We start from the raw sequence: 26378 nt of genomic DNA, 5'->3' as shown, positions 1-26378 counted from the left end.
CCGGGCCCCGCCGGCGGCCTGCGGGCCGGGCGGGCGGCGAAGATGGCGGCGCGGGCCGGCCCCCGCCTCGCCTGCTCCTCACCTGAGGTCTCGTCGGCCCCGTCGTGGTTGGAGTTGAGCTCCTTTTTACTGACTTTGGCCGCCGGCGCCGACATGGTGCTGCTCCGCGGTCGGGGGGGGAGCGGGGAGGGGGAGAGAAGGGAAGGCGAAGGGGGCGGGCAGCGGCTTCCCCTCACGCCACACGCGCGGGCGCTCGCTCGGTCCGGCCGCCTCCTCCCGGCGCTCGCTAGCTCGCTCGCTCGCTCGCTCTCCCTCCCCCTGGCTCGCGCGCGCTGCCCTCGCGGCCTGACGACGAGGGAGGGGCTGGGGCGGCGTGCCGGGCCCCGGCCCGGGCTCCTGCTTACGGAGGGGAGGCGGCGGCGGGCAGGCAGGCAGGCGGCTCGGCTCCCTCACTCACGCTCCGCGGTCCAGCTCGCTGCTCGCTCTCCCCGAGCCGCCTCCTCCTCCACCTCCTCCTCCTCACGGCGAGGGGGGGGGGAGCGGCAGGGCGCAGGCGCGCCAGGCCCCGCGCGTACGCCCCGCCCCCGGCCGGAGAGGCTCGCGCCGCGTCGCCATTGGCTAGGGTGCCGGGGCGAGGGGGCGGAGCCGCGGCGAGGAGACACAGGGCCTGGCCGAGAGGCGGGAGGAAGGAACGCCGCGACGTACGGGGCCGGCCCCCCGCGCCGCGCTCCCCTCCCCCGCTTTCCCCTTCTCCAGCCCGACCCGGGACATTTGCGCGCTACGGGCGCGCGGCGGCCCAAGGGGCGGGGCCTTGCCGGGCTGCGTGCTGGCCCCCTCCCCCCCCCCCCGGGCAGGCGCGTCACGTGGTGGCGGAGCGGCTTCCCTTCTCCGTGGGGTGGCGCGGGGCGCAGGGGAGAGGGGTGTTACAGCCCCCCAGAACTGCAGGCCTTGTAGTAGCCTAGCTTCACAGCGGGGCCCGAAAATACACCCACCCCGGGTTCGGCGCCCTGGGACGCCGCTGGGGCATCATCCCTCTTCGTGGGTGAAGGAAGGCGGCATCTCCATCCTATTTTCCAGTTGGGGAAGATGCCCTTCGGACTCACTCAGGCTTGTTTGTAAACCCCGAAGCTCCCCACTCCACTTAGAAGGCCTTTTCCTGGCTTCTAGTCCAAGCCTCTGCCAAGAAGGCTGTGTGCACTTGAGCAAGTCACTTTTCCCCTCTCTGTACCCGTTTCTGTTATGAGGTTACATAATGCAAAAAAAAAAAAAAAAAGGCTGAAAGGGGGAACATTGTATCAAGTGGTGACTTTTAGGCAGAGCCGCGCCAAACTGGAAGTCTGAAGGCAAGAAGTTGCCACGTTCACCCGCGGGTCTTTTTTTGCCCGAGTCGGTGTTTAAATGCTTGCGGGAAACAACAAGAGTGCTGATGGGCCAGTCCCAGCAACGGGAGTAAATCTCATTGAGGCGCACAACTGCCCGAAGGAAGGCCGTAGGCGTTTAGTTCGTTTCACACCTTCAGAGCTAGGACCTACAGCACCTTGCAGTAGAGTGCAAGCCTTTTGAGCCACTAAGTAAGGCCAAGGCATTTCTGGGGTGTTTTTTTTTTACTTTTTTTAAATTTATTTTTGAGACAGGGAGAGACAGAGCATGAACACGGAAGGGTCAGAGAGAGGGAGACACAGAATCTGAAACAGGCTCCAGGCTCTGAGCTGTCAGCACAGGGCCCGACTCGGGGCTCGAACTCATGCACCGCGAGATCATGACCTGAGCCGAAGTCGCTGCTCAACCAACTGAGCCACCCAGGCGCCCCAAGGCATTTCTGTTTAAATAATGCTTTACAGGGGCACCTGGGTGGCTCAGTCGGTTGGGCGTCCGTCTCTTGGTTTTGGCCCAAGTCATGATCTCTCAGTTTCTTGGGTTCAGCCCGCATTGGGCTCTTCCCTGACAGTGTGAAGCCTGCTTAGGATTCATTCTCTCTCTCTCTCTCTCTCTCTCTCTCTCTCTCTCTCTCTCTCCCCTTCTCCCCCACTTGAGCTGTCTCTGTCTCTCTCAAAATAAATAAATAAACAAACTTAAAAAAAAAATAATAATGCTTTCCAGGTAATGCAAATGCACCACTGCTTTACTCCCTCGTCCAGAGCCCCAAGGAGGTGGACCACAAAAAGCCTGAAATCTCTCCCTGGGCCTTTGTAAGCAGAACTTGGGGTTGGATTATTTGCCTTTCAGCACTCACATTTTACTGTCGGCTCTTAAAGCTCAAGTAGTGTCTTTAATGTTCAAGACGGTCCATTGGTGGGTGATCGATAATGATAAATGTTAAATAAATGGCATACACTCCATGGATAGAGAATACAAATGTCTTCTTAGGACTTTCCCCCAAACCCAGAAATTCAACTAATCCTTTCCCTCCAAAACCATCCTTAACTGAGCCCAGCTCAGTCCCGTACCTGTCTCAGTTGGACAGTCTTTTTAAAGGAAGAATGATGAGCACCGGAGAGAAGCTGGTAAATGTTTGACAACCAGCTCCCAGAAGAGGAAAAAGCACACCAAAATGCCTGATTTGTAGCATTTGCTGTTTTCAGTGGTGTATAAATATTCTCACCATGGCCAATTTCCTGCCACCACTGTGATGTCACTGAACAGCACTGGAATAAAATACCAGGCTCTCGTGCACTGCTGAAACGTGTACCATGGGCCACAGGCTGTGATAAGTGCATGCGCTTTCTCCTTTAATCCTTGCAAAATACAAGGTAGGCATTAATATCCTTATCTCACAGCTAAATTCTATTTTTTTTTTTAAATGTAAGTGGCAGAACTACAATTCTAAGCCATGGCTAGTGGATAACAAGGTCCCTTCCCTAAGACCGGTTTTCCATTCTTTGACATGACATCTGACATTGGGGTTCAGTGTGCACCTAGACACAAAATAATACTTACCCTTCCTAAGTGTGATGTGCCTCTTAATTTTCTACTCTATTTTATTTTCTTTAAATGCAGGTCAAACTCCACTAAATTGATTTTGTGACCCACTAATGGGATGAAACAGTCTGAAAAACACTGTGCTGAGGACTGCTGTTTTCAGACAAAGCCCGCTTACAGCCTTTGAGTACCAGTGACCCAGAGCATCTCCTAAGTGCTTCATCTACCTGTTTCCCACGCATCCGCAGGGACTCCGGGGAGCCTTGTAATGCCTTCTGCTTAGGCAGTGGGCTTCAGGTCTCCTTTCCAACCACCCCAAGCCCTTAGAACCATCCTGCTCCTCTTACTGACCTCTCCCGCAACACTTCTCAAGACGAATGCAGGGAGCACGCACTAGGAAGTGGAAGAGAAAGAGAAAGCAAAAGGGCAAAAGTTTCAGTAAACAAGGGAGTGGCATGGACACACCAAGAGATAATTCACCCATGGTGAATTAGTCACTGTGGTCTCCCCCTCTCCAACATGGAGAGCTCTGCATTCTCTCCTTGGCCTCTCACCTCCCTCCAGACACTCACTCCTCCCTCTCCTCTCCTCCCCAGCTTCCTTTGAAGAAGGAGAGCCCCACAGCTTAAAGATCGGAGGAGAGATGCAGGCATTCTCAACCACACAGCAGTGTCCCGAGATGACTGGGAAATCTTCACTAGGATGATCTCCAAAACCTACCCCCTCCACCTCTCTGAGCCTCCTTTTTTCTGATCTGTAAAATGAGATTATTCCCAGCTTCAGTTATGAGGGCTGATGGATAGAGAAGTGCTTAGCACCGTGCCTGGCTGGCTGGTGCCCAGTTGAGTGGCATGAGCTGTCATTTGGACTTAGATGAACCACCTTGGAGGAACTATGGTTGTACCTTCCGATCCTTTCTAGTCCTGTTGATTCTCCCAAGAAGCTAAACAGAAGGCGACCAGGAGGACTCATACACATGTTACTGCTCGCAAGTGGGAAGATATTTACTATCCATCAAGAGCACTGATTATGAGCCATCCGATGTGTTGAGTGTTCCCTATCTATTTAATCTGCACAGCAAACCTAACAGATGGGTTCTGTTGAGCCCGTCTTACAGAAGAAGGAAGCACAGGTTATGTCACTTGCCCTCAAAAATCACACAGCCAGGCGAAGCCAGGTGTCCAACCCTAGCTGTCCAGCTTTACCATGGGAGGGGGGGGTGGTATCAGCTGGGCAGGTCTTTTGCATCTCATTTGGAAGGGGATGGCTGGAGACCCATTCAAAGTCAAACTTGCCATGTCACCCAGCAGACCCACTGGAGCATCACGACGAGGACTCTGGGTCCAGTGCTCCTTTCCACAAGCGTGGCTGAATCTCAGCCACGTCGGCAAATTAGGGCTCCAAGCCCCTCCGCTCTGCACTTAGGTAGCCTGCTGTCACATTTTCCTAGCACATGGCTTTCCTGGTTTCTACTTATCCAAACCCAACCCCCTCGAGGTCCCCACCGTATCCCCATGCCATCGGAGAGGCCTAATCAGATGAACAAACCACACTGACTGGCTCCAAGCAGTGTGTCTGGAAAACACACCCTCACCTCCAAATTAACAGTTAATGGGGAGAAAGGGGCAGACATGAAACCGACAATTACAAAGTAATGAGGAAGGGGCCGGGCTGGGGGTGACTCTGGGCACTACGAAGGGCAGAAGCAGGCTCCTAACACCCGGCAGCTGTGGCTCAAAGGAGAGTGCCTGCAAGAAGTGACTTATCAGCAGAAAGCTGGAGAATGAGGAGAGGAGCACAGGTGGGGAGAGAGTGATCCAGGCAGAGGAAAAGTGGGCCTGGAGGCGAGAGAGGGGAAGAGAGGTGCCAGAGGAAGCATGAACCTGGAGAGGAGCGCAGGGACCAGGTGGACTGGGGGAGAGGTCTCTCAGTGTATATACCTAGAGGGCCGAGGGGAGGCAAAGAAGGGTTTTAAACCAGGCAGTCATGTGATTGGCTTTGCTCAGGCAGGATGGGGGGAAGGGGGAGGAGGAAGCTGGAAGCAAGAGGAGTGGCAGTAATCCCTCCAGGGTTGTGGGCAGGCAGGCGGCAGCCGCAGGAAGGAAGTGGATGGATGTGAGAGGTACTGAGAAGGAAGAACCACCAGGACTTGGGGATTTATTTGGATGAGGAGGGGAGAAGGAGAGGAAAGGGGTCGCGCATGATCCAGCCTCAGGCTGGCTGGTGGTGCCACTTACCAAGGCAGGGAACTTGGGAGGAGTGAGTTTGGGGGCGGAGACAGCCTCGCCTAGGTGTTGGGATGGGGGCAGGGATGAGCTGCCAGGTTTCCCAGTTTCCCAGTTTCGCCCCTTCTGTTTTTTTCTTCACACCAACCTGATCCACTCACCCCGTGCTGCAAACCCTTCGGGGTGTTTGGGGTCTTATCTCAAAAGGCACTGGGGGGAAAAGAATCCCTTAAGTCTCCGATAAAGTGTAGTGTAGGAACGTACCTCCCTTCGGCAAGCGCTGAGAGGTGGACGTCTCCTCTGGCTTGGGGGCAGCAGGCAGTCTCGGCTTCTTCGTTTGGGGTGGGAGTGAAGACTGGCGTTTGGGGGCCATGCCGTGGAGGAAGTCCACAAAACCCGGGCACACACTGTTCTGGAAGAAGCTCTGACGAACTGAGGCAGCCCCAGGTGGCAGGGGTTTAAATCTACCGGGAGCCGCCGGGAAGGGATATTTACATGACAGTGGGACACACACCCTGTGCCCTCCCCTCCAGCCTCTTCCCTTCCCTCCCACCCTCCCATAAAGATCAACTTCTTTTAATTGCTCTCTGCACTTGCCTACAGGGCATTCTCGGCTCTGGGGGGGTAAGAGGAGGTATTTCCTGTGGGAGCTGTTCTGTGTTCCCTAGGACCCTCTGGGTCTTGACTGGAAACACCAGCGGCCTTTCCCTAATCCTCTAGATAGGCAGAGTTTCTCCCATTGAGAACTGTCTGCTTCCCCCCCACACCCCCATCCCCACCTTTGGCCTCTAGATTTAAACATGCCATTACCTCACCTCAGCCTGGAATATTCTTCAGGGCCAATACCCTCACCCCCCATCCCCACGTCTGGCTGATTCCCACCCAACCTCCAGGTCTCAGCTTGGAGACATAAATGGATGTTGAAATACAGAAGTCCCCATCAAGAACTGCAAAGGAAGAGGGAAAAGCAAGTATGCTTGAAAAGACTTGGAACCTTTTGGAAAAGGATAAAAGGTTGAGTTTGAAAAAAAACTTCAAGAGGCATCCTGTCCGGAGGGACGAGCAGAGGAGGGTCACAAACTTCAGCGTCTCTTGCAGCCCATCAGGTAATAGCTATGCATAAGCTAGCAACCGGATTCCATAACAGCTGGTGGCAGGTGGGGTGGTACAGCCACTCGGGGAAAACTGGCCACTCCACCACACCTGAACTTGTGCTCAGCATTTCTACTCCCGGTTGTATTCCCGCCAGAAATGCACACCTGTGTATTCTCGTATGTGCGATGAATGTGTACAAGAAGGTTCAGGGGCGCCTGGGTGGCTCAGTCAGTTAAGTGACCAACTCTTGATATCAGCTCAGGTCATGATCTCACAGTTTATGAGTTTGAGCCCTGCATCAGACCCTGTGCTGACAGTGCAGAGCCTGCTTGGGATTCTCTCTCTCTCTCTCTCTCTCTCTCTCTCTCTCTCTCTGCCTGTCCCTGCTCTTGCTCTCTCTCTCAAAAATAAATGAATACACTTTAAAATAAAGTAAAAAGGCTTTTTTTTTTTAAAAAAAGAATGTTCAGGGTGAGATTCATAACAGTAAAAATCTGGAAACAAAAAAACTATATCAATGGTTGAATGAATACATTTGTGAGATATTCACACAACGGAATATGATAAAGCCGTGAAAATAAAGGAACCACAGCCACCTACCACCATGTGGTTGAAACCTACAAACATAATGTTGAATGAAAGACACTAAACATAGAATAGGCTGTGTAATTTCATTTATGTAAAGTACAGAAGCCAGCAAAACTTATCTATGCTAGTAGAACCCCGGAATGTGGTTAACCTTGCCTTGAGGAGGGACATCATTAAAAGGGGACATGAGGGGGGCGCCTGGGTGGCTTGGTCGGTTGAGCGTCCGACTTCGGCTCAGGTCATGATCTCACGGTCCATGAGTTCGAGCCCCGCGTCGGGCTCTGTGCTGACAGCTCAGAGCCTGGAGCCTGTTTCAGATTCTGTGTCTCCCTCTCTCTCTGCTCCTCCCCTGTTCGTGCTCTGTCTCTCTCTGTCTCAAAAATAAATAAATGTTAAAAAAATAAATAAATAAAAGGGGACATGAGGGGCCTCTAGAATCCTGGTGCCTGGTTTCTGGATCTGGGGCTTGCTACACCACTGTGCTTGGTTTATGACATCTGTGTTGCCACATGTCTGGTTTTCCTAAAGAGAAGCCAGAGGTACACATTTTTATGTGAACTCTCTGGATTGTTTTGTTTTGTTTTGTTTTGTTTTTAGAGAGAGAGAGAGAGAGGAAGGGAGGGAATATCCCAAGTAGGCCCTGCACTGACAGTGCCTGGGTAGCTCGATTGGTTGAGTGTCCAACTTTGGCTCAGGTCATGATTTCATAGTTTGTGAGTTCGAGCCCCACGTCGGGCTCTGTGCTGACAGCTTGGAGCCTGGAGCCTGCTTTGGATTCTGTGTCTCCCTTTCTCTCCCTGCCCCGCCCCAGCTCGTGCTCTCTCTCAAAAATAAATGAACTTGTAAAAATAAAAATAACAAACAAACAAACAAACACTTTTTGGACCAAATAAAACATGTTGTCAGGGCATTTTCATTCTATAAGCCATGAGTTTGTAACCTCTGGGATAGTGCAATGACTTTCCATCTTTAAAAAAACTTGGGGCACCTGGGTGGCGCTCATTTGGTTAAGCTTCTGACATCAGCTCAAGTCATGATCTCACAGTTTGTGGGTTTACGCCCCGCGTGGGGCTTTGTGCTGACAGCTCAGAGCCTGGAGCCTGCTTTGGATTCTGTGTCTCCCTCCCTCTTTGCCCCCCTCACTCGTGCTCTCTCTCTCTCTCTCTCTCTCTCAAAAATAAATAAACATTTTTTAAAAATTAAAAAAACTTTGTTTTTCTCCACCAATTCCACCCATTTTTAAAACTGTTTATTATTTGAGAGAGAGCACAAGTGGGGATGGACAGAGAGAGAAGGGGACAGAGGAAATGAAGCAGGCTCTGCACTGACAGCTTCTGTGCTGACAGCAGGGAGCCCCAAGCAGGGCTCTAACTCATGAACTACAAAAGCAAGATCATGACCTGAGCTGAAGTCCGACACTCAACAGACTGACTCACCCAGGCGCTCTCCCCCATCAATTACCCTCTTAACAAAATAAACCTTAGGCATAAGTCAATGATGTTAATGTTGATAAAAAGTTCAGCTCTTTCTGGTAGAAGACCCCCCCTCCCCCCACACACACCTCTTGCTCCCCTCCATCCCTCCATCCTTTGTCAGTTTCTGAGGGACTTTGGGCTCCTTCTAAGACACTTTGAAAGTCAGAAGTGTGTTGATTTTACAGATGAGCAAGCTAAGACCTCAGAGAAGTGATTTGCCTAAGGTCCCTAAGGTCACGAGGAGAATAACTAGTAGCTAGAACCAGGGTCTTGAAGTCACTTGATCCTGGGGATGCACCTTCTAATCAGCCTCAGTCTCACTGTTTATATCTGTAAAATAGGTGATAATAACGCCTGCCTCTTTGTTTTACGATTTTCAATGTGAGGACAAAGGGTCATCTTTTCCCTGTTTTTGCCGCAGAAATTGCCCCAAAACAATAGGGGAAACAAAAATGAAAACCTTCTTTTGATGAAATTGGGAGTCAGCTCGGCCCCAAACCACAGAATAGGTGGTGGGTTGGCCAAAGCAGTGGAAAAGAAACAGGATGTGTGCAGGAAGAAAGGACAGATGCCTTGGCTACAGATTTCTGGGAGTATCAGCAAGGGACACTTCTAGAAGCTGAAGGGCAAACTCAAACTCAAAATCCCTTGCTTACCGCAGCCACAAAGTGGTGTCCTGACAGGATGCTGCACTGGATAGGTTTCCATAGCAAAGAAGGGGCTAAATGAGGAGTAGCCCAGAGGAGCCTCTTAAGACCAATGCAAATTAGAATTAGCTTGAGATTCCTTGTTTCTTACCCACCAACCTAAGATCCAGAAGGTTAGAAACATCTTACCTTGGAGAGGGTGTGAACAGAGGTGTTCTTTATATTAGTGGCAGCTTAAAAGGATATAGTTCCTTTGGAGGGCAATTTAGCCATCAGAGGATCTATGGAAAGTGCAAAAGTACATTACCCTTGACCCAGGAATTCTCTTTCTAGGAATTTGTCCTACAGATTCATTGTATTGCGGTAGATGGCACCTGTGCAAGGCAACTCATTGCAACATTGTAAAAGCAAAATACTGGAAACAATCTAACAGCTTCTTTAGGCTCCTCCCACCAAGGGAAAGATACAAACCAGGGAATGCCTTGCAACATCAAAGCAAATAGGGAACCAGAGCCAGTGGTTAAGTGAAAGAAGCAAAATCTTAAACCAAGTAGTTAGTATGCTACTATTTGTGTTAAAGGGAGGCGGGGGTAGAAAAAATACATGTTCACTTATTTGCCTTGATGGCTATAGTACAGCACTTGAAGGCTCCTATGAAGGCTATAACCCACCATCCTTGGGGAGGGGGTTGGGTGGTGACAAATGAGAGGACAGGAATATGAGGGAAATATTTCACTCTTTCTTGTACGTTTTGAATTTTGAAACTTCTCAATATCTTACATATGTCTATAAACATGACAACAACTAAAGATTACCTGAGCTAAGATACTTAGCATCACTTAGATCACCCACTTGGTACGTGTCAGCTTGCATTCAAACATGCAAGACCCCACCTTTCCTTTCCTCTACAGCTTCCAAAATTCTAATTTCCTGGATTCCCAGAGGGGTTACTAGGCAACTGTGCAACTCTGCTTCATTCCAGGACAGCTGCAGGCAAGGTGGGGGCCTCCCTCCAACCCGCCCAAAGGTTGACCGGCTCCTGATGTTCTGTAACCCTGGGGCCAGGCTCATTCTGGGAGCCAGAAGTTTCCAAAATATCCCAAATGCCCTATTGTTTAGTTATCTGCATGCACCACAAATTAGCTATACATGGCTATCATTTATTGAGCATTGGTAGTATGAGAGGTGTTCGATAAACATACCCTCATCTGTGCCAGGACCAGCATCATGTACTTATTTCGCAGCTGGGTGAATCAACCCAAATGAAGAATCAATACTCAAGAATCTGATCCCAAAATCAAAGGGAGAGAAGAGTCAGGGTTTGAACCTGTGTCTTTCGGACTCCTCTGTACCACTTTCGGCATTGATATGATACAAACAAGTTGCTACCCGGAACTTGATCGCCAGGTGAGCCCAAAACACACCAAGGCTTGTCTCTGAGACTTGCAGAACCTCAGGAAATCATCTCTGGCCCTCTCCTGGTAGATTTTGCTTCGCACTTCTTAGCACAGAAGAAGCATTCAGATTAAGACAATCTTTTTAATTTTCCTTCTTCTTTTTAAATGTTTATTTATTTATTTTCAGAGAGAGAGTGAGCAAGCAGGGGAGGTGCAGAGAGGAGAGAGAAAGAATCCCAAGCAGGCTCCACACTGTCAGCACAGAGCCTGAGGCGGGGCTTGAACCCACAAAACGGGGAGATCATGACCTGAGCTGAAACCAAGGGTAAGACACTTAACCAACTGAGTCACCCAGGTGCCCCAGGACAATCTTTTTTCTTAATTGAGTGCCAGGGCCTGAAGGCACTTGGTTCCTCTTTCATTGCCTCTCATGCTGCTCTGGCTCCTTATACCTATTAAATTATCACAGGGGCACCTGGGTGTCTCAGTCGGTTGAGAGTGCGACTTCAGCTCAGGTCATGATCTCATAGTTTGTGAGTTCAAGACCTGCATCCGGCTCTGTGCTGACAGCTCAGAGCCTGGAGCCTGCTTCTGATTCTGTGTCTCCTCTCTCTTCCCCTCCCAGACTTGTGCTCTGTCTCTATCTCTCAAACATAAATAAATGTAAAAAAAAAAATTTAAAGAAAATTAAAATAAGACAAAAAAAATTATACACCAAGACATAGCATATATAACCCACCTACATAACATTTATGTCACATAACATATATTCTCGTGCATTTTTTAAAAGTTTATTTATTTTGAGAGAGAGAGAGTGAGCATGAGCAGGAAACATGCAGAGAGAGAGGGAGAGACAGAGAGGGAGAGAGGGAGAGAGAGGATCCCAAGCAGGCTCTGCACTGCCAGTGCAGAGCCCGACATGGGGCTTGAACTTACGAACCATGAAATCATGACCTGAGCTGAAACCAAGAGTCAGATGCTTAACTGACTGAGCCACCTAGGCATCCCCCTTGTGCATTTTATTGTTTAGATTTTATGTTTTAGTAATCTCTACATACAACGTGGAGCCCAAACTCACAACCCTGAGATTGTGAGTCACGTGTTCCTCCAACTGAGCCAGCCAGGCACCCCATATTCTTGTGCATTTAAAACATGAGAACTGTGAGGCACCTGGGGGCTCAGTCGGTTAAACGTTGGACTCTTGGTCTTGGCTCGGGTCATGATCTCCCAGTTTGTGGGTTCCCGCCCCATGTCAGGCTCTGTGCTGACAGTGCACAGAGTCTGCTTGGAATTCTCTTTCCCTCTCTCTCTGGCCCTACCCTGCTTGTGCTCGCTCTCTCTCTCAAAATAAATAAACTTTATAAAAAAATAAAATAAAATAAAATATGGGGACTGTAGCATAAAACTGGGTTTTAGTCTAATTTTTCCCATTAACAATTTTTCTTTACCATTTTTTCTTGCTATTATATATTCTCCCATGACATTTTTCATTGCTGCATTGTTTTCTGTTGGGTAAATGTGCTCTAATTTTTTTGTTGTTCAAGATTTTTATTTTATTTTATTTTATTTTATTTTATTTTATTTTATTTTATTTTATTTCATAGAGGAGGAAAGGGCAGAGGGAGATAGAGGGAAAAAATCTTAAGCAAATTCCACACTCAACACGGAGCCAGACGCAGGGTTCTGTCCCATGACCCTGGAATCATAACCTGAGCCCAAATCAACAGTTGGATGGTCAACCAACTCAGCCATCCAGGCACCCCTAAAGTATTTTATTTTTATGTGATCAAGGCTCTCGATTTTTCCTTTTCTTCTCATCCTTCTTCTTCTTTTTAAAATGGTTTTTGCCTTTGGGGATGTGTGGAGAGACTCCCCCATCCCAAGGTACTGCAAATAATCACCTGTGTTTTCTTCTTGTGTTGGTATATCTTCCTTTTTAATCCTACAAGTTATAAGCTATATGAATTCATTCTGGAGTACGATGTGAGGCACAATATAATTAGACTTTTTTTCCCCCAAATGACTCATCAGTTGATCCAAACACTTTTTTTTTTATTCAATACATATCAATTAAGTCTTTTTTATGAGAAAGATCCAATTAAAAGTGATGGCAGGGGCACCTGGCTGGCTCAGTCAGTAGAGCATATATGACTCTTGATGTTGGGATTGTGAGTTCAAGCCCCACGTTGGGTGTAGAGGTTACTTTAAAAAAAAGTTTTTTTTTTTAACTTTTTTTTAAATGTGTATTGATTTATGAGAGAGAGTGTGTGAGCAGGGGAGGGGCAGAGAGGGAATGGGACAGAGGATCCAAAACGGGTTCTGCACTGAAAGCAGTGAGCCTGATGGGGGCTTGAACTCATGAACCTTGAGATCATGACCTGAGCCAAAGTCGGTTGCCCAACCGACCGAGCCACCCAGGTGCCCCCTTTTTTTTTTAACTTTTTAAAAAAGTCATGGCAAACATAAGGATGACTATAACCTATACCATCCCTCACTGAATAACTTTGAGATTCATAGAGCTTAATTTTACCCAAATAACTATATGCCACATTTCTTTCTTTCTCTTTTTAATTTTTTTTTCTTTTTTTTTTTTTTAAGTTTATTGGGACAATTTGGGTGGTTCAGTCAGTTAAGCGTCTGACTTCAGCTCAGGCGACTTCAGCTTGGGTCATGATCTCAAGGCTGGTGGGTTCATTGGGCTCTGTGCTGACAGCTTCAGAGCCTGGATCCTGCTTTGGATTCTGTCTCCCTTTCACTCTCTGTCCCTCCCCTGCTCGAGCTCTGTCTCTGTCTGTCTCTCAAAAATAATAAAATAAAAAGTTTAAAAATTTTTAAGTTTATTTTGCGAGAGAGAGAGAGAGAGAGAGAGAGAGAGGAAGAGTGAGAGCACGTGTGCATGTGCATGGGGGAGGGGCAGGAGAGAGGGAGAGACAGAATCCCAAGCAGGCTCTGCAGTGTCAGTGCCAAGCCCAACATGAGGCTCAAACTCTTGAACCATGAGATCACGACCTGAGCTGAAACCAAGAGTCGGCCACTCAAGCGACTAAGCCACCCAGGCGCCCCCATATTCATTCCAATAGAACTTGTGCTGAAATCCATAATGTTGACAAAAGAAATATTGGAATTGACATATTTAGAAGAAAATTTGCTTATATAGAACCACACTCATTCATTCAATTGTCAGTATTACTGAGTGTCTAATACATGCTAGGTAGCGATAATTATAAGATCTATGATCAAAATACTGATAATGAGGTGAGGCTTTTTTTAATTTTTTATTTATTTTTATTTATTTTTTTTTAACGTTTTATTCATTTTTGAGACAGAGAGAGACAGAGCATGAACGGGGGAGGGGCAGAGAGAGAGGGAGACACAGAATTGGAAGCAGGCTCCAGGCTCTGAGCCATCAGCCCAGAGCCCGACGCGGGGCTCGAACTCACGGACCGCGAGATCGTGACCTGAGCCGAAGTCGGCCGCCCAACCGACTGAGCCACCCAGGCGCCCCGAGGCTTTTTTTTTTTTTAAGTGTATTTATTTATTTTGAGAGAGAAGGTGCGAGCATGAGGGAGAGAAAGAGAAGCCCAAGCAGTCTCCACACTGTCCGCACGGAGCCTGATGCAGGGCTCAAACACACAAACCTGTTAGTTTATGACCTGAGCTGAAATCAAGAGTCAGAAGCTTAGCGGACTGAGCCACATGGGTGCCCCCAAGTAAGGCTTTCTTAACGAGCTAGCATTTGGACAGAGGAAGTACGGAGTGTAGGCATTGTGACCTTTAGGGGAATAACATTCTAGAGACTGAAACAAGGACTAAACCCTAAGGTAGAAGCATGTTCCAGGAGAAGCAAAGAAGTCAGGTTGTTGGAAGGGGGTAAGTAGAGGGAGATGGGCTCGGAGAATGTTGGAGGTTCAGTCTTGCAGGGTTTGTGGTCTTTGTCAGGGTTTCTGGGGTTTTCTACATTGGGCATACAATATTCAAAGCTGATTAAGACATGCCCGTGTCCTGAGTATCCACAGTTTATGTCCAGAAGTGTAATAGATATGAACAGAATTCTATAGGATTAGAGAAAACAGAATAAATAAATCCATTGGCAGAAATCAAAGGTGAAGGTTAAGATGGGTCAGTAAGAATTAATGGGTGGTAAGGGATTTCTTTTTTGGGGTGATGAAAATGGCTTAAAATTGATTGTGGTGACTGGTTGTACGTTTCTGTGAATATACAAAAGACACAGACACACTTTAAATGGCTGAATTGTACAGCATATGAGGTATATCTCAATAAAATGGTCATAATTTAAAAAAAAATGAATTCAGGTCTCAAGTAGAATGGATAGACATTTTAGATAGAAGAAAGTTTTGCTTGGGAAGAGTATTTGTGTAAATTTTTCTTTTGAAAGAAAATGAGAATTCTCTTATTCTGAAACTTTGAAAATTGCAAGGAATTGACAGATAAGCCTTTTATAGACTGGATATTATACGTTTCTAGGCACTGAGCTAGACCTTAGGGTTGCAAAGATCAAAACAATATATCCTCATCATTCAAATCTCGTAGACGAATGGAGTATGTGTGCTTGCAGAGTTACAAAGGTAACATTATTTATTGAACAACTAAAGTATTCCACCCTACTCTGAAATGTCACCTTTGACATACATTAAACATATACTTACATGTATCTGTTTCTGGGCTTTCTATTCCATTGAATAGATCTCTATGATTATTCCAGTCTCAAGTCCGTGTTCTTTATATTATTTTTCTTGGACTGTTTCTCTCTCTGTTTCTGCCCCAACAGCTTTAGCTGAGTATAATTAACATGCCACATATTTCACTCATCTTAAGTATACAATTCAATGATTGTTAGTAAGAAAAAAATTAAAAAAAAAAAAAAGGGGGCGCCTGGGTGGCTCAGTCGGTTAAGCGGCCGACTTCGGCTCAGGTCACGATTTCACGGTCCGTGAGTTCAAGCCCCGAGTCGGGCTCTGTGCGGACAGCTCAGAGCCTGGAGCCTGTTTCAGATTCTGTGTCTCCTTCTCTCTGACCCTCCCCCGTTCATGCTCTGTCTCTGTCTGTCTCAAAAATAAATAAACATTAAAAAAAATTAAAAAAAAAAGATTGTTAGTAAGTTTACAAAACCGTGCAACCATCACCACAATCTGAGTATTTTCATTACCTCCTCCCAAAAAACCTCAATGCCCATTCCTACTCCCAGCCCCAGGCAACCACTAATCTACTTTCTGTCTCTATAAATCTGCCTTTCCTGGACACGTCGTATAAATGGAATCATACAACATGTCATCTAGTGTATATGGCTTTATGTTGTCTATTTCTTACTATGTGGTGCGGCCTGGCTTCTTTCATTATTCTTCAATTTTAGGAATTTTTTGGGCATTCTTATGGGTTTATTCTTCCCAACGACCTGGGGAAGAGATCGTGTTCACAACTCATTCTATAAATCAACAGAGATCGCTCTGCTAGGTCCCAACGTAATCATTTATTTTGTCTGTGGCTAAATCTTGAGTCTAAAAATTAAATCCATCTTTGGGGAGCCAGGCTGGCTCAGTTGGTAGAGCCTGTGAGTCTTGATTTTGGGGTTCTATGTTCAAACCCCACATTGGGTGTAGAGATTACTTAAAACTAAAATCTTAAAAAAAAAAAAAATCCAGGGGAGCCTGGGTGGCTCAGTCAGTTAAGCGACCGACTCAGTTCATGGTCTCACCATTCCTGAGTTTGAGCCCTGCATTGGGCTCTCTGCTGTCAGCACAGAGCCTGCTTTGGATCCTTGTCTCTCTCTCCCTCTCTCTGCCCCTCCCCCACTCTCTCTCTCTCTCTCTCTCTCTCTCTCTCTCTCAAAAACAAATAAACGTTAAAAAATTATCCATCTTGAAGGGACAGAGGATAGTTTTATTTTTACAGGCTGTCAGACTAAAAAGAAAGTTCCAGAAAGTATCATACCATGTTAAACTGTGGCCCAGAATGAATACATGATAACTAATAGAAGGGCACTCCATGTGTGAGTTCTGGTTTGTTTCTTAAAAACAAAACAAATCTGTATACTCAGCTGTATGGCAGATCTTTCTTTCAGAACATCAGCTGTTTGTTTATTTGTAATCTGTGTGATGGGGACTGTACTACCTACATCTTGGAGCCATGAATACCCACCGGCTCCCAAACCCGAAGAGCATGCGTGGAACAGCCATTGTAATTACAGCTCCTCTCTATTAAGCCCTTTCAGGTGCCCGATGCACTTAACTTTCACAATGACCAGCTACAGCAAGTATCATTACCATGCCCCTTTATGTGTGTTCATTTAAGGCGGGCACATATATATTTTTCTGATTTTTTAAATGTTTATTTATTTTTGAGAGAGAGACAGAGTGCGAGTGGGGGAGGGCCGGAGAGAGGGAGACACAGACTATGCAGCAGGCTCCAGGCTCTGAGCTGTCAGCACAGGGCCCGACGCGGGGCTCGAACCCATGAACCATGGAATCATGACCTGAGCCAAAGTCCGACACTCAAACGACTAGGGTACATATTTATTGATGACCTACCGTGGGTGAGCACTGACCCAGCACAGGTGGACCTGAGGCCAAGGGAACAATGGTTGCAGCACATGGGGGAATGGGAAGATGCACGCGGCAAAGCGGGAAACAAACACTGAAGGCGTGAATGCCAAGCTCAGAAGGCCACCAAAAAGGCAGCCAACCAGAGATGAAGTGGAGATAAAAAGGTAGGCCTTTTCCAATGAAGTCTTCAGGGAAGGCCGTCTAAGAAGCCAATCTCCAATCTCAGGCTTAAAAAATAAAAAGGAGGGACGCCTGGGTGGCTCAGTCGGTTAAGCTTCCGACTTCAGCTCAGGTCATGATCTCACGGCTCGTGAGTTCGAGCCCCACATCAGGCTCTGTGCTGACAGGTCAGAGCCTGGAGCCTGCTTCGGATTCTGTGTCTCCCTCTCTCTCTGCCCCTAACCCACTCGCATTCTGTCTCTGTCTCTCTCAAAAATAAATAAAAACATTAAAAAAAATAAAAATAAAAAGGAGCCAACACCTCGCAAGGCTAGGAGACAAGTATTCCAGGCACAGGAAACGGGCACAGAGAAAGACAGGAAAGGCAAGAGATTACACAGCAGCCACACTGAAGCACCGAGATTTAAAATGCTACCGCCAGATGTCAAATTCCACTCCGTGAAGTTCTAATAAGGGGCCATTAACTGGTCTCACGTGGGGGCTCACCTACAGCAGGTCCTAAGAAAAATATCCCTCTTGCTTGATCCTGGGAGGATGGATTGTCCTGGGCCTCCCTCGGGAGGGGGGTGGGAGTTTTACCCCATTGTCCTTCCCTTCCTTCCTGTTCCCCAACTCCAGCTCTGACAAGGCTGTTTTAATGAGTTTATTAAGGCTCCTTTGTTCAGTGGACCTTTGAGCTGGGGCCTCTCCAGGGGTGGGTGGGCTGGGGCCTGAGCTGGGTGGAGGCAAAGGCCTAGGGGCAGTGAGAGGGCTGGGTGAGCAGGGATTAAATTTACCTCTCAGATGTCACCTCCTCCAGGAGGCCGTCCTTTTCTTCCCTGGATAAAACAGTTGTTCCCAGATGTGCCCCTGCCCTTCTCTTCCCTTCCCCCGCTTTGCTTTGCTTTCGGCACTTAGCTCACAGTAGGCATCCAATTAATATTTGTTGAATAAAAGTTACGTCTTCTTCCATGAGAGAGGAATGGGGTTTGGCCTTTTATTACCACTTCCTTCCCACCCCACTCCCCATCTCCCCAGCGGCGACCACCTCCTCACCTTAATGACCTTCTGCTTCTTTCAAGCACTTTCCACCCTGTAATCACTTATGAGCACGGTGTCCATGCACGAAGTGTAAATTCCAAGAAAGTAAGACTGTTTGGTGGTGATGTCTGCTCTCAAGCACAGTGTCTGACACATAGGAAGTGCAGGATAATTATTTGCTAGGTGAGTAAGTGAATGAATGAATGAATGAATGGTAAAGGCTAAGCTGGGAAGCTTGCTTGCAGGACTCTGAGGCAATGTCTACTGCTCAGAACTCCATGGGATTTTTCCTCTTCTGAGCGGCTCTTATGTCCCTGATACACCTTTACTCTAAATGGTTCTGGAATACCTCTTGAACAAATAGGTCTTAAACTTCAGAGCACCGAAGAATGACCAGGGAAATCCCAGAGCCCGCCTTAAACATAGTGAATTGGTGGGGCTGCCCTGGGCTAATAGAATCTAGCTGTCACAATCCATTTTTCATTCTGCAGCCAGGTGGCTTCCTAAAGTACATAGATCCAGTGAGGCCATTCTCTTGCTGAAAACCCATCTATGGTTCCCTGGTATCCAAACTCCTTTTACCTTTAAAGTTTTTTTTTTTTTTTAATTTTTAAAAATTTATTCATTATTGAGAGACAGAGACAGAACTTGAGCATGGGAGGGGCAGAGAGAGGGGAAGACATGGAATCCGAAGCAGGCTCCAGGCTCCGAGCTGTCAGCACAGAGCCTGATGCGGGGCTCAAACCCCCAGACCGCAAGATCATGACCTGAGCCGAAGTCAGATGCTTCACCAACTGAGCTACCCAGGCACTCCTCCTTATACCTTTAATACCTACATGATCCAGTCTGGGGTCACTTGCCACTTCAAGGTACCAGGTTCTCTCTTGTCTTGGGGACTTTCTTCAAAGAAACTACCTGGAAAACTCTCTCCCTGTTGTTCCTTCCATTTCCACCTTTGAGTTCTTCCTGTGTGGATGACTTCTTTTTCTTCAGACCTCAGCCTAGAAACCCGCTCCTTCCAGAGGAACTTCATGAGCCCCAGTTTCATGAGGGTGTTTTGTTGGCCACACATCCCTGGCATCACCAGAGTTGACTCACGGGGTATTGTTCCTGTCTCTCTTGTCAACCTGTTAGCTTGGCGAAGGCAGAACTTTCTCAGTCCCCAGAACCTAGTGTAGCGCCTGGCACATAATTGGTGGCAACTTGGGGAAGACAGCATTTATTTGGATGGCCACACCCAAATGTGTATGTGTGCACACACCTAGACTGTGCTCAGTGTTACTCAGGACTCATCTCACCCATCTTTTAAGGCCCAGCCTCACTTTGGATGGCCTCCCTGACCCCTTATGGCTTGGTGGTAATAATAATGTTAATAATTAAGGAGTAGTGGGGCGCCTGGCTGGCTCAGTCAGAGGAGCGTGCGACTCTTGATCTTGTGGTCGTGAGTTCAAGCTCCATGTTGGGTGTAGAGATGACTTAAATAAATAAATTTAAAAAATGATTAAAAAGTATGATGTACTGATGCATACAAGGCACACTGCTTTGTGCTCAAGTGTTAACTCATTCAATCTTATCTCAACCCCGAAGAGATAGACACTAGCATCCCAGTTTTACAGACAAGATAGTTAAGGCACAGAGTGATTTAAAGGAAGGAGCATGGGGTGCCTGGGTGGCTCAGTCGGGTTAAGCATCTGACTTCGGCTCATGATCTCACAGTTCCTGAGTTCAAGCCCTGTGTTGGGCTCTGTGCTGACAGCTCAGAGCCTGGAGCCCGCTTCCGATTCTGTGTCCCCCTCTCTCTTTGGCCTTCCTCCCCCATCTCAAAAAATGAATAAACATTGAAAAAAATTTAAAGGAAGGAGCATGGCCTTTTGAATCAGGCCGTTCTGGTGTTAACCCAACCTCCATCTCACCAGCTATGCATGACCTGGGCAAGTCAAGAGGTTCTCTGAGCCTTTGTTCTTTCCTACCTCTGTGATGGGTGGGACATGATATCTGACCTATCAGGATGTTGTGAGAATTCATGCAAAGTGCTTAACACATGGCGAGGACCCCATACGCTAGGAGGTGTTATTATATTTCTTGTTTCATCCTTGGTGCATGGTATGGACATTCAAAAGTTGAGTTGTTTATTGAATAGAACTAAACATTCCTAAATAGTTGCCAACAGAGTTTTAAAATGGGGATGCCTTCTTTTAAAAAAAAAATTTAACGTTTATTTATTTTTGAAAGAGACAGAGACAGAATACGAGTGGGAGAGGGACAGAGAGAGAGGGAGACAGAATCCAAAGCAAGCTCCAGGCTCTGAGCTGTCAGCAGAGTCTGATGTGGGGCTCAAACTCACCAACCGTGAGATCATGACTGAGCCAAAGTCGGACGCTTAACTGACTGAGCCACCCAGGCCCCCATAAAATGGGGATGCCTTCTTTTTTGACTCTTTGCAAGGGTCTCTTTGAAGGCATTTGAATGTTCTCTGAACATACATTTACTGAACTTTTTGTGTAGCAAGGAGTAGAGAGGTAGGAAGCAGGAAGCTTCCTGGAAATGGCCTGATAAGCCATTTGAGATTTAAAGGGGCTCTGGCCTCCTATTAGGCTGGAAACTACTTACCAGCGGCGAGGCATTCAGTTAGTCTTTGCTGTGTGCCAGGCACAGTGCTGGGCTTCTGGGGACACCTGTGGTCTCTATGGTGGTGAGGCTTGCCAAGCCCCACTGGGGCAAAGACAGGCATTAGTACCTTGTCACTTACTTATAAGTTTGAGGAGTGCTCCAGAGGAGAGAAATTTAGTCCCCTGGGAGCCAATAACAGGGGTTTGGGATCTGGTCCCTTTAGCAAGTAAACACTTCCAGGGAGGACTGAAGGTTAAGAGAGCAGGGAGGGGCGTCCCAGAGGCTGGGCAGAGGAGTTTGAGCTGCTGTCAGGGTAACAGAGGATAGGCTAGAGCGCCTGCTGCCTCAGGGTGAGAGAAATGACGACTGGACAGACACCACAGGCCCACTTGCTGCCCAACTGCCCTTCTCCTTGTCCCCAAATAGGCCACATAAAACTTGAATGCCCCAAAGAGAAAAAAAAAAAAAAGAAATTTAAATTACCCAGAGGCAGCTGCGATCAATATTTAGATCTATATTCCTAGATTTTATTAGAAATAGACATTGCTATAGAAACAGGATACATTATCTGTAAATTGCATTTTATAGAAACTTTAATGTGCTACACATTTTGCCACTTTTAAATGTCTATAATGACACTGCTAATGGCCACCTGAGATTCTATACCGTGTGTCAGAAATACTCCGTTAGGGGCGCCTGGGTGGCGCAGTCGGTTGAGCGTCCGACTTCGGCCAGGTCACGATCTCGCGGTCCGTGAGTTCGAGCCCCGCGTCAGGCTCTGGGCTGATGGCTCGGAGCCTGGAGCCTGTTTCCGATTCTGTGTCTCCCTCTCTCTCTGCCCCTCCCCCGTTCATGCTCTGTCTCTCTCTGTCCCAAAAATAAATAAAAAACGTTGGAAAAAAAAAAAAAAGAAATACTCCGTTAAAGGCCTACTATACATTCTTTCTCAGATATTTAGTGAACACCTGTTGTGTGGCATGACTTTGCTTGGAAATTTAGGTTGACCGCAGGATCCTCCTATTATCATGGTAATATTATGATAAATGATGTGTTGTTGAATATCCTTGGGGCTCAACATCTGTGCAGACCTGTAATCGTTGACACAGGAAAAATTCCCACAAGTAAGATTTCTAGATTAAAGAGGAGACTTTAAGGTCAAATTACCCTCCAATTAGATTTTACCAATTTATACTCGTACCCACTTCCTGTGTTTAGCTGGTCAATAATGTCCATTACTTTTTCTGCTTCCTTCTTTCATTCTTAAACCCTCTGCAGGCTGACTTTTGTTCCCCGTATTCCACTGAAATTGTTCTCACTAAGGTCATCAGATATCATTCAGAACGCCAGTTTCAGTGGCTGATCTATTTTCTGGCCTTATCCTCATTGACCTGTTTGGGGAATTTAACACTGTGGACCACTCTTCTCTTCCTGAAATATTTCCCTTGGTCAGGGAAAGCAGGTCCAGTCTCACTAGCCTCATTTTACAGCTGGGAAACCGAGGCCCAGAGAATTACCAAGTCTACTAAAAAGGACACAGCACTATTCAAACGGTGTTCAAATCTAGGCCTCTTGACTCCCACAGCCTTGAGCTTCTTTTTGAGTGTGGTTTTTGGAATCTTCGGTGACATGTGTACATTCTTTAGCGTTAAGAGGGCCTCACAAGGAGAATTTTGTCTGGTTCTTTTTGGAAGAAATTTCTATTGCATTCCATCCCCGCCCCCCGCCCCCAGTGCTGTTAATCTAATCAGTCTTTATGGCCTTGGCTGGAACAGGGTCCTAAATGAGGACTCAGTTGTGTGAGGGGGGTGCAGAGTTGGTGCATCCCTGAAGAGTTCATGGATAGAAAGAAGGCAGCGCAGAGGACCTGGCGGGAGGATACCCGCCAAGAAGCCCAGAAGCGGGCTTTGTGGCCAAGCAGCAATCTGCGGGGGCTTGTGCAGACGTGTTGTGGGTTTTATTGGATGAGCGGCGCAGTTACTTCTCAAACCACTGGCACCCTCATGGGACTTAGAGCAGTTGCTTCTTCATAGAGTTGTTTTGAGCATTTAATAAGTTCAATATACATAAATCTCTGGGCTCTGCCCGACCGACGCACGACACACACTCAATAACTGGTAGTTACTTGGGTCTTTAATTTCGATGTAACAAGCCGTCTTCTGTATTCGACCTCATTTGGGCCTTCCAATGATCCAACCAAACTCCCGATCCGCATATGGATATTTTAAATCACCATTCTATCGAGGCAGAAACTACGGAGCAGAGAGTGAGCACCAGGCCTCGAAGTGGCCGCAATCTGGAGCGGGATCTGCTGGGAGCACCCAACTTTTCCGCTGGGCACTCCCAGGCCCCACAACTCATCCGCGCACTCTGATCGCAGCCTCCAGTCTTCGCCTCTGCGCCCGGCCGCTCTGCGCCATCTTTGAGCCTGGCACGGTGCCCCACTTCCGCACTTTCCTCCCGGGCCAGGGGTACCCGCACATGCTCAGGCGTGCCCCTCCTGGGGATGGAGTATCCAAAACTGGCCGGGTTTGTCACACACTGGCCAAAAAGAATAATTTATCTCGTTCTCTCAGGTCTCGGAGGTGGCTGTCTGACCCATTAAAAAATGGTGCCGATGGCCTCACCTCCCCAGGCTTCCGCTCTGGAGGCGCAGGGGCGAAGGTCATGTTGCAGTGCGCAGGCGCGACAGGGCGGCGCTATCTCCATGGCAACCCGCGCGCAGCCCGGGCCGTTCCGCCCGGCGGGAAGCGCGGGAGCTGAGGCGCTGGCGACAGGCGGGGCTGCGAGCGCCGGGGGGCCGGGGCGGCCGGGGCCGCTGCAGGACGAGACCCTGGGCGTGGCGTCTGTGCCTTCTCAGTGGAGGGGCGTCCAGGGCATCCGCCGGGAGACGGTGAGGGCGCGGGCCCGACTCGCGGCGACGCGGGAGGGAGGGCGAGGGTCCGTCCGCGCGCGGCCTCCGGGCCAGGTTCTGGGGTCCCCCCGTTTTATTTTTGTATTTTAACCCACGGAGACCCGCCCTGTGGCATTCTCGTGCCAGTCTCCCCCCAGACCCGACAACAAAAGGGGTTTTCCTTAAAAACATCTGAAGACCCCATGTTTTGAAGGATTTTGTGTGAACCGCAGTTTTCAGGCGTTTCAAACTAACTTTCCTTTAAAAAGAAGAAGGAAGTGCATTTAAGGTCGAGACACGCCGGTTTTCCAGTGGTTTAATGAAAAGCACACAAAACGAGGCTTTTTGAGGAGGCAGGGCTCCCGGGTGCCAGGTCTTCTCCGGAGGGGTCTTTGTGCGGACTTTGAGGGCCTGCTGTGTGCCAAGAGCCGTTCTGGCGCTGGGGACCCGTCAGTGAATGAAGTCCCTCCTGGAGCTGACCTGGGGCCGTTTGCAGGGCACCGACCTTAGGCAACTTATGCAATTAAATTTTGTCGTGTGTCAGAGGGCGAGTAGTGCCATCATGGACAAAAGTAAAAGAAGGGTGCGGGATCAGAAGGACTGGTTTGGAGAGTGAGAGGGTGGGTGGGCCTCACCGAGAAGGCGACAATTGAGCGAAGACCGGGAGGAGTGAGTGAGCCAAGTGGATACCTGAGGCAGAACCGCCAGACGGCGCAAACTGCAAGTGCAAAGGCCCTGGGGTTGGTGTCGGAGCAGATCTTGTGTTTTGAGGAGGTGGCAGAGCTGGCGAGGAATGAGACAAGGGGGAGTGGTCCCGGTTGAAGTCAGAGAGGGTAAGCCGAGGCGGGTCAGATAGTGCCTTGCAGATCATTGTAGGGATGTTGGCGTCCCCTCGGTGAAAATGGGTATGGGGGGGGGGCGTTGTAGGGTGCCGCACATTTACCAGAAGAGGGAACCGAGGCTTAGCTTGCTTGCTGCGCGAGTGACCCCATCAGGTCCTCCCCGACACTAGGGAGTTTTCCAATGAAGTCTAACTCTGGAAGACCGGTTTCTTGCCTCAGGCCAGTAGTGTGCCTGCGGGTCTCAAGCCTGGATTTGATCTACCTGGAAAGCACTCCCCGCTTAACCAGGCTGCACAGAAATGGTTCTGGTGAAAAGCGAAGTGGATATTTTAGTTGATCTCCATCCTTATCACACAGCTCTTGCTTGCTGAAGATTCAGATTTTAGAAGACTTTAGGCTGGGAACCACTGAATCCGTCTTTTTTTTTTTTTTTCCTTACAGAGAATGAAATTGAGGCAGGTTCATTTCCTTGCAACTATAGCTTTAAGCCGTAAGGTTCTAAGAACTAATTCTAACACTGGAGGTGTAAGCTTCCATCTGTGAGGGTGGTTCCCTTGAACTAGCATTCCCTGTCTTGCTGAAGCAGATTTTTTTTGTTAAGTTGTAAGAATTTTGCAAGGGTCAGAAGAAGGTAAATGGCTTTTTCCAAAATAGTTTTTTCTCTTTATAAAAGTTGTGTGTCCAAAATTTAGAAAAAATCTGGATATGCAAAAAAAAAAAAAGAAAAAAAAGAAAGTGGAAATAAAAATCACCCCATTCCCCGGCCATTCGACTTGTACCTGCTTTGTCTGTTTTGCCCCATTTAAAAAAAATTTTTTAAGGGGCGCCTGGGTGGCTCAGTCGGTTAAGCGGCCGACTTCGGCTCAGGTCATGATCTCGCGGTCTGTGAGTTCGAGCCCCGCGTCGGGCTCTGTGCTGACAGCTCGGAGCCTGGAGCCTGTTTCGGATTCTGTGTCTCCCTCTCTCTGACCCTCCCCTGTTCATGCTCTATCTCCCTGTCTCAAAAATAAATAAAATGTTTAAAAAAATTTTAAATAAAAAAATTTTTTTTAAATGTTTATTTAATTTTGAGAGAGAGACAGAGCGTGAGTAGGGGAGGGGCAGAGAGACAGGGAGACACAGAATCCGAAGCAGGCTCCAGGCTCTGAGCCGTCAGCACAGAGCTGGATGCGGGGCTGGAACCCATGGACCGCGAGGTCATGACCTGATGTCGGATACTGAACAGACTGAGCCACCCAGGCGCCCCTGCCCCATTTTTTAAATAAAAACGAATCACACTGTGCACAACATTTCATAGACCCAGTTTTTTCACTTAATACATCCTGAACAAATGTCCATGTTTAAATTTTTTTTTTTTGTAACTTCATTTTATTTAACCAGTCTCTTTTGATGAGTTGTTAGGCAGTTTACATTTTTTTTTCTTATCAATAAGTCCTGTGATTAGTGTTTTAGCTAATTTTTAAATACAGTTTCTTAGTTTTTTTAACGTTTATTTATTTTTGAGACAGAGATAGACAGAACATGAACGGGGGAGGGGCAGAGAGAGAGGGAGACACAGAATCGGAAGCAGGCTCCAGGCTCTGAGCCATCAGCCCAGAGCCTGACACGGGGCTCGAACTCATGGACCGCGAGATCGTGACCTGAGCTGAAGTCGGACGCTTAACCGACTGAGCCACCCAGGCGCCCCAGTTTCTTAATTTTTTAAAAAGTTTTTTTGGAAAAGTTGGACAGTGGTTTTTGGCCCATGTAGCGGTGCAATATTGTAATGTACCTCCATGTTCCATTGATGGATTTTTTTTTCTCTTTTAATTTTTTTAGGGTTTTTTTTTTTTTTTTTTTCAGATTTTATTTTTAAAGTAATCTTTACACCCAACATGGAGCTTGAAGTCACGACCCCGAGATCAGGAGCCTCATACTCTACCAACTGAGC

At 47.8% G+C, this 26378-nt stretch overlaps 2 protein-coding genes across 3 annotated transcripts in view; one reads left to right on the top strand and one right to left on the bottom strand.

The window, feature by feature from the left end:
• Positions 1–520, bottom strand: part of SET (SET nuclear proto-oncogene) — a 9233-nt gene extending 8713 nt beyond the window's left edge. Inside the window, exon 1 of the mRNA XM_049631281.1 lies at positions 19–520. Coding sequence (XP_049487238.1) covers positions 19–155 — 137 coding nt within the window. The 5' untranslated portion in view covers positions 156–520. The remainder of the gene's footprint in view (positions 1–18) is intronic.
• Positions 521–23410: 22890 nt separating this feature from the next.
• DYNC2I2 (dynein 2 intermediate chain 2) overlaps positions 23411–26378 on the top strand; it is a 20016-nt gene continuing 17048 nt past the window's right edge. For both annotated transcript variants that reach the window (XM_049629875.1, XM_049629867.1), the window contains exon 1: positions 23411–23606. In XM_049629875.1, the coding sequence (XP_049485832.1) occupies positions 23421–23606 (186 nt within the window). In that variant the 5' untranslated portion in view covers positions 23411–23420. The remainder of the gene's footprint in view (positions 23607–26378) is intronic.

Source organism: Panthera uncia, chromosome D4 (genome assembly GCF_023721935.1).
Source record: "Panthera uncia isolate 11264 chromosome D4, Puncia_PCG_1.0, whole genome shotgun sequence".
Classification (NCBI taxonomy): Eukaryota; Metazoa; Chordata; class Mammalia; order Carnivora; family Felidae; genus Panthera; species Panthera uncia.
This window is presented reverse-complemented; position numbering and strand designations above follow the sequence as displayed.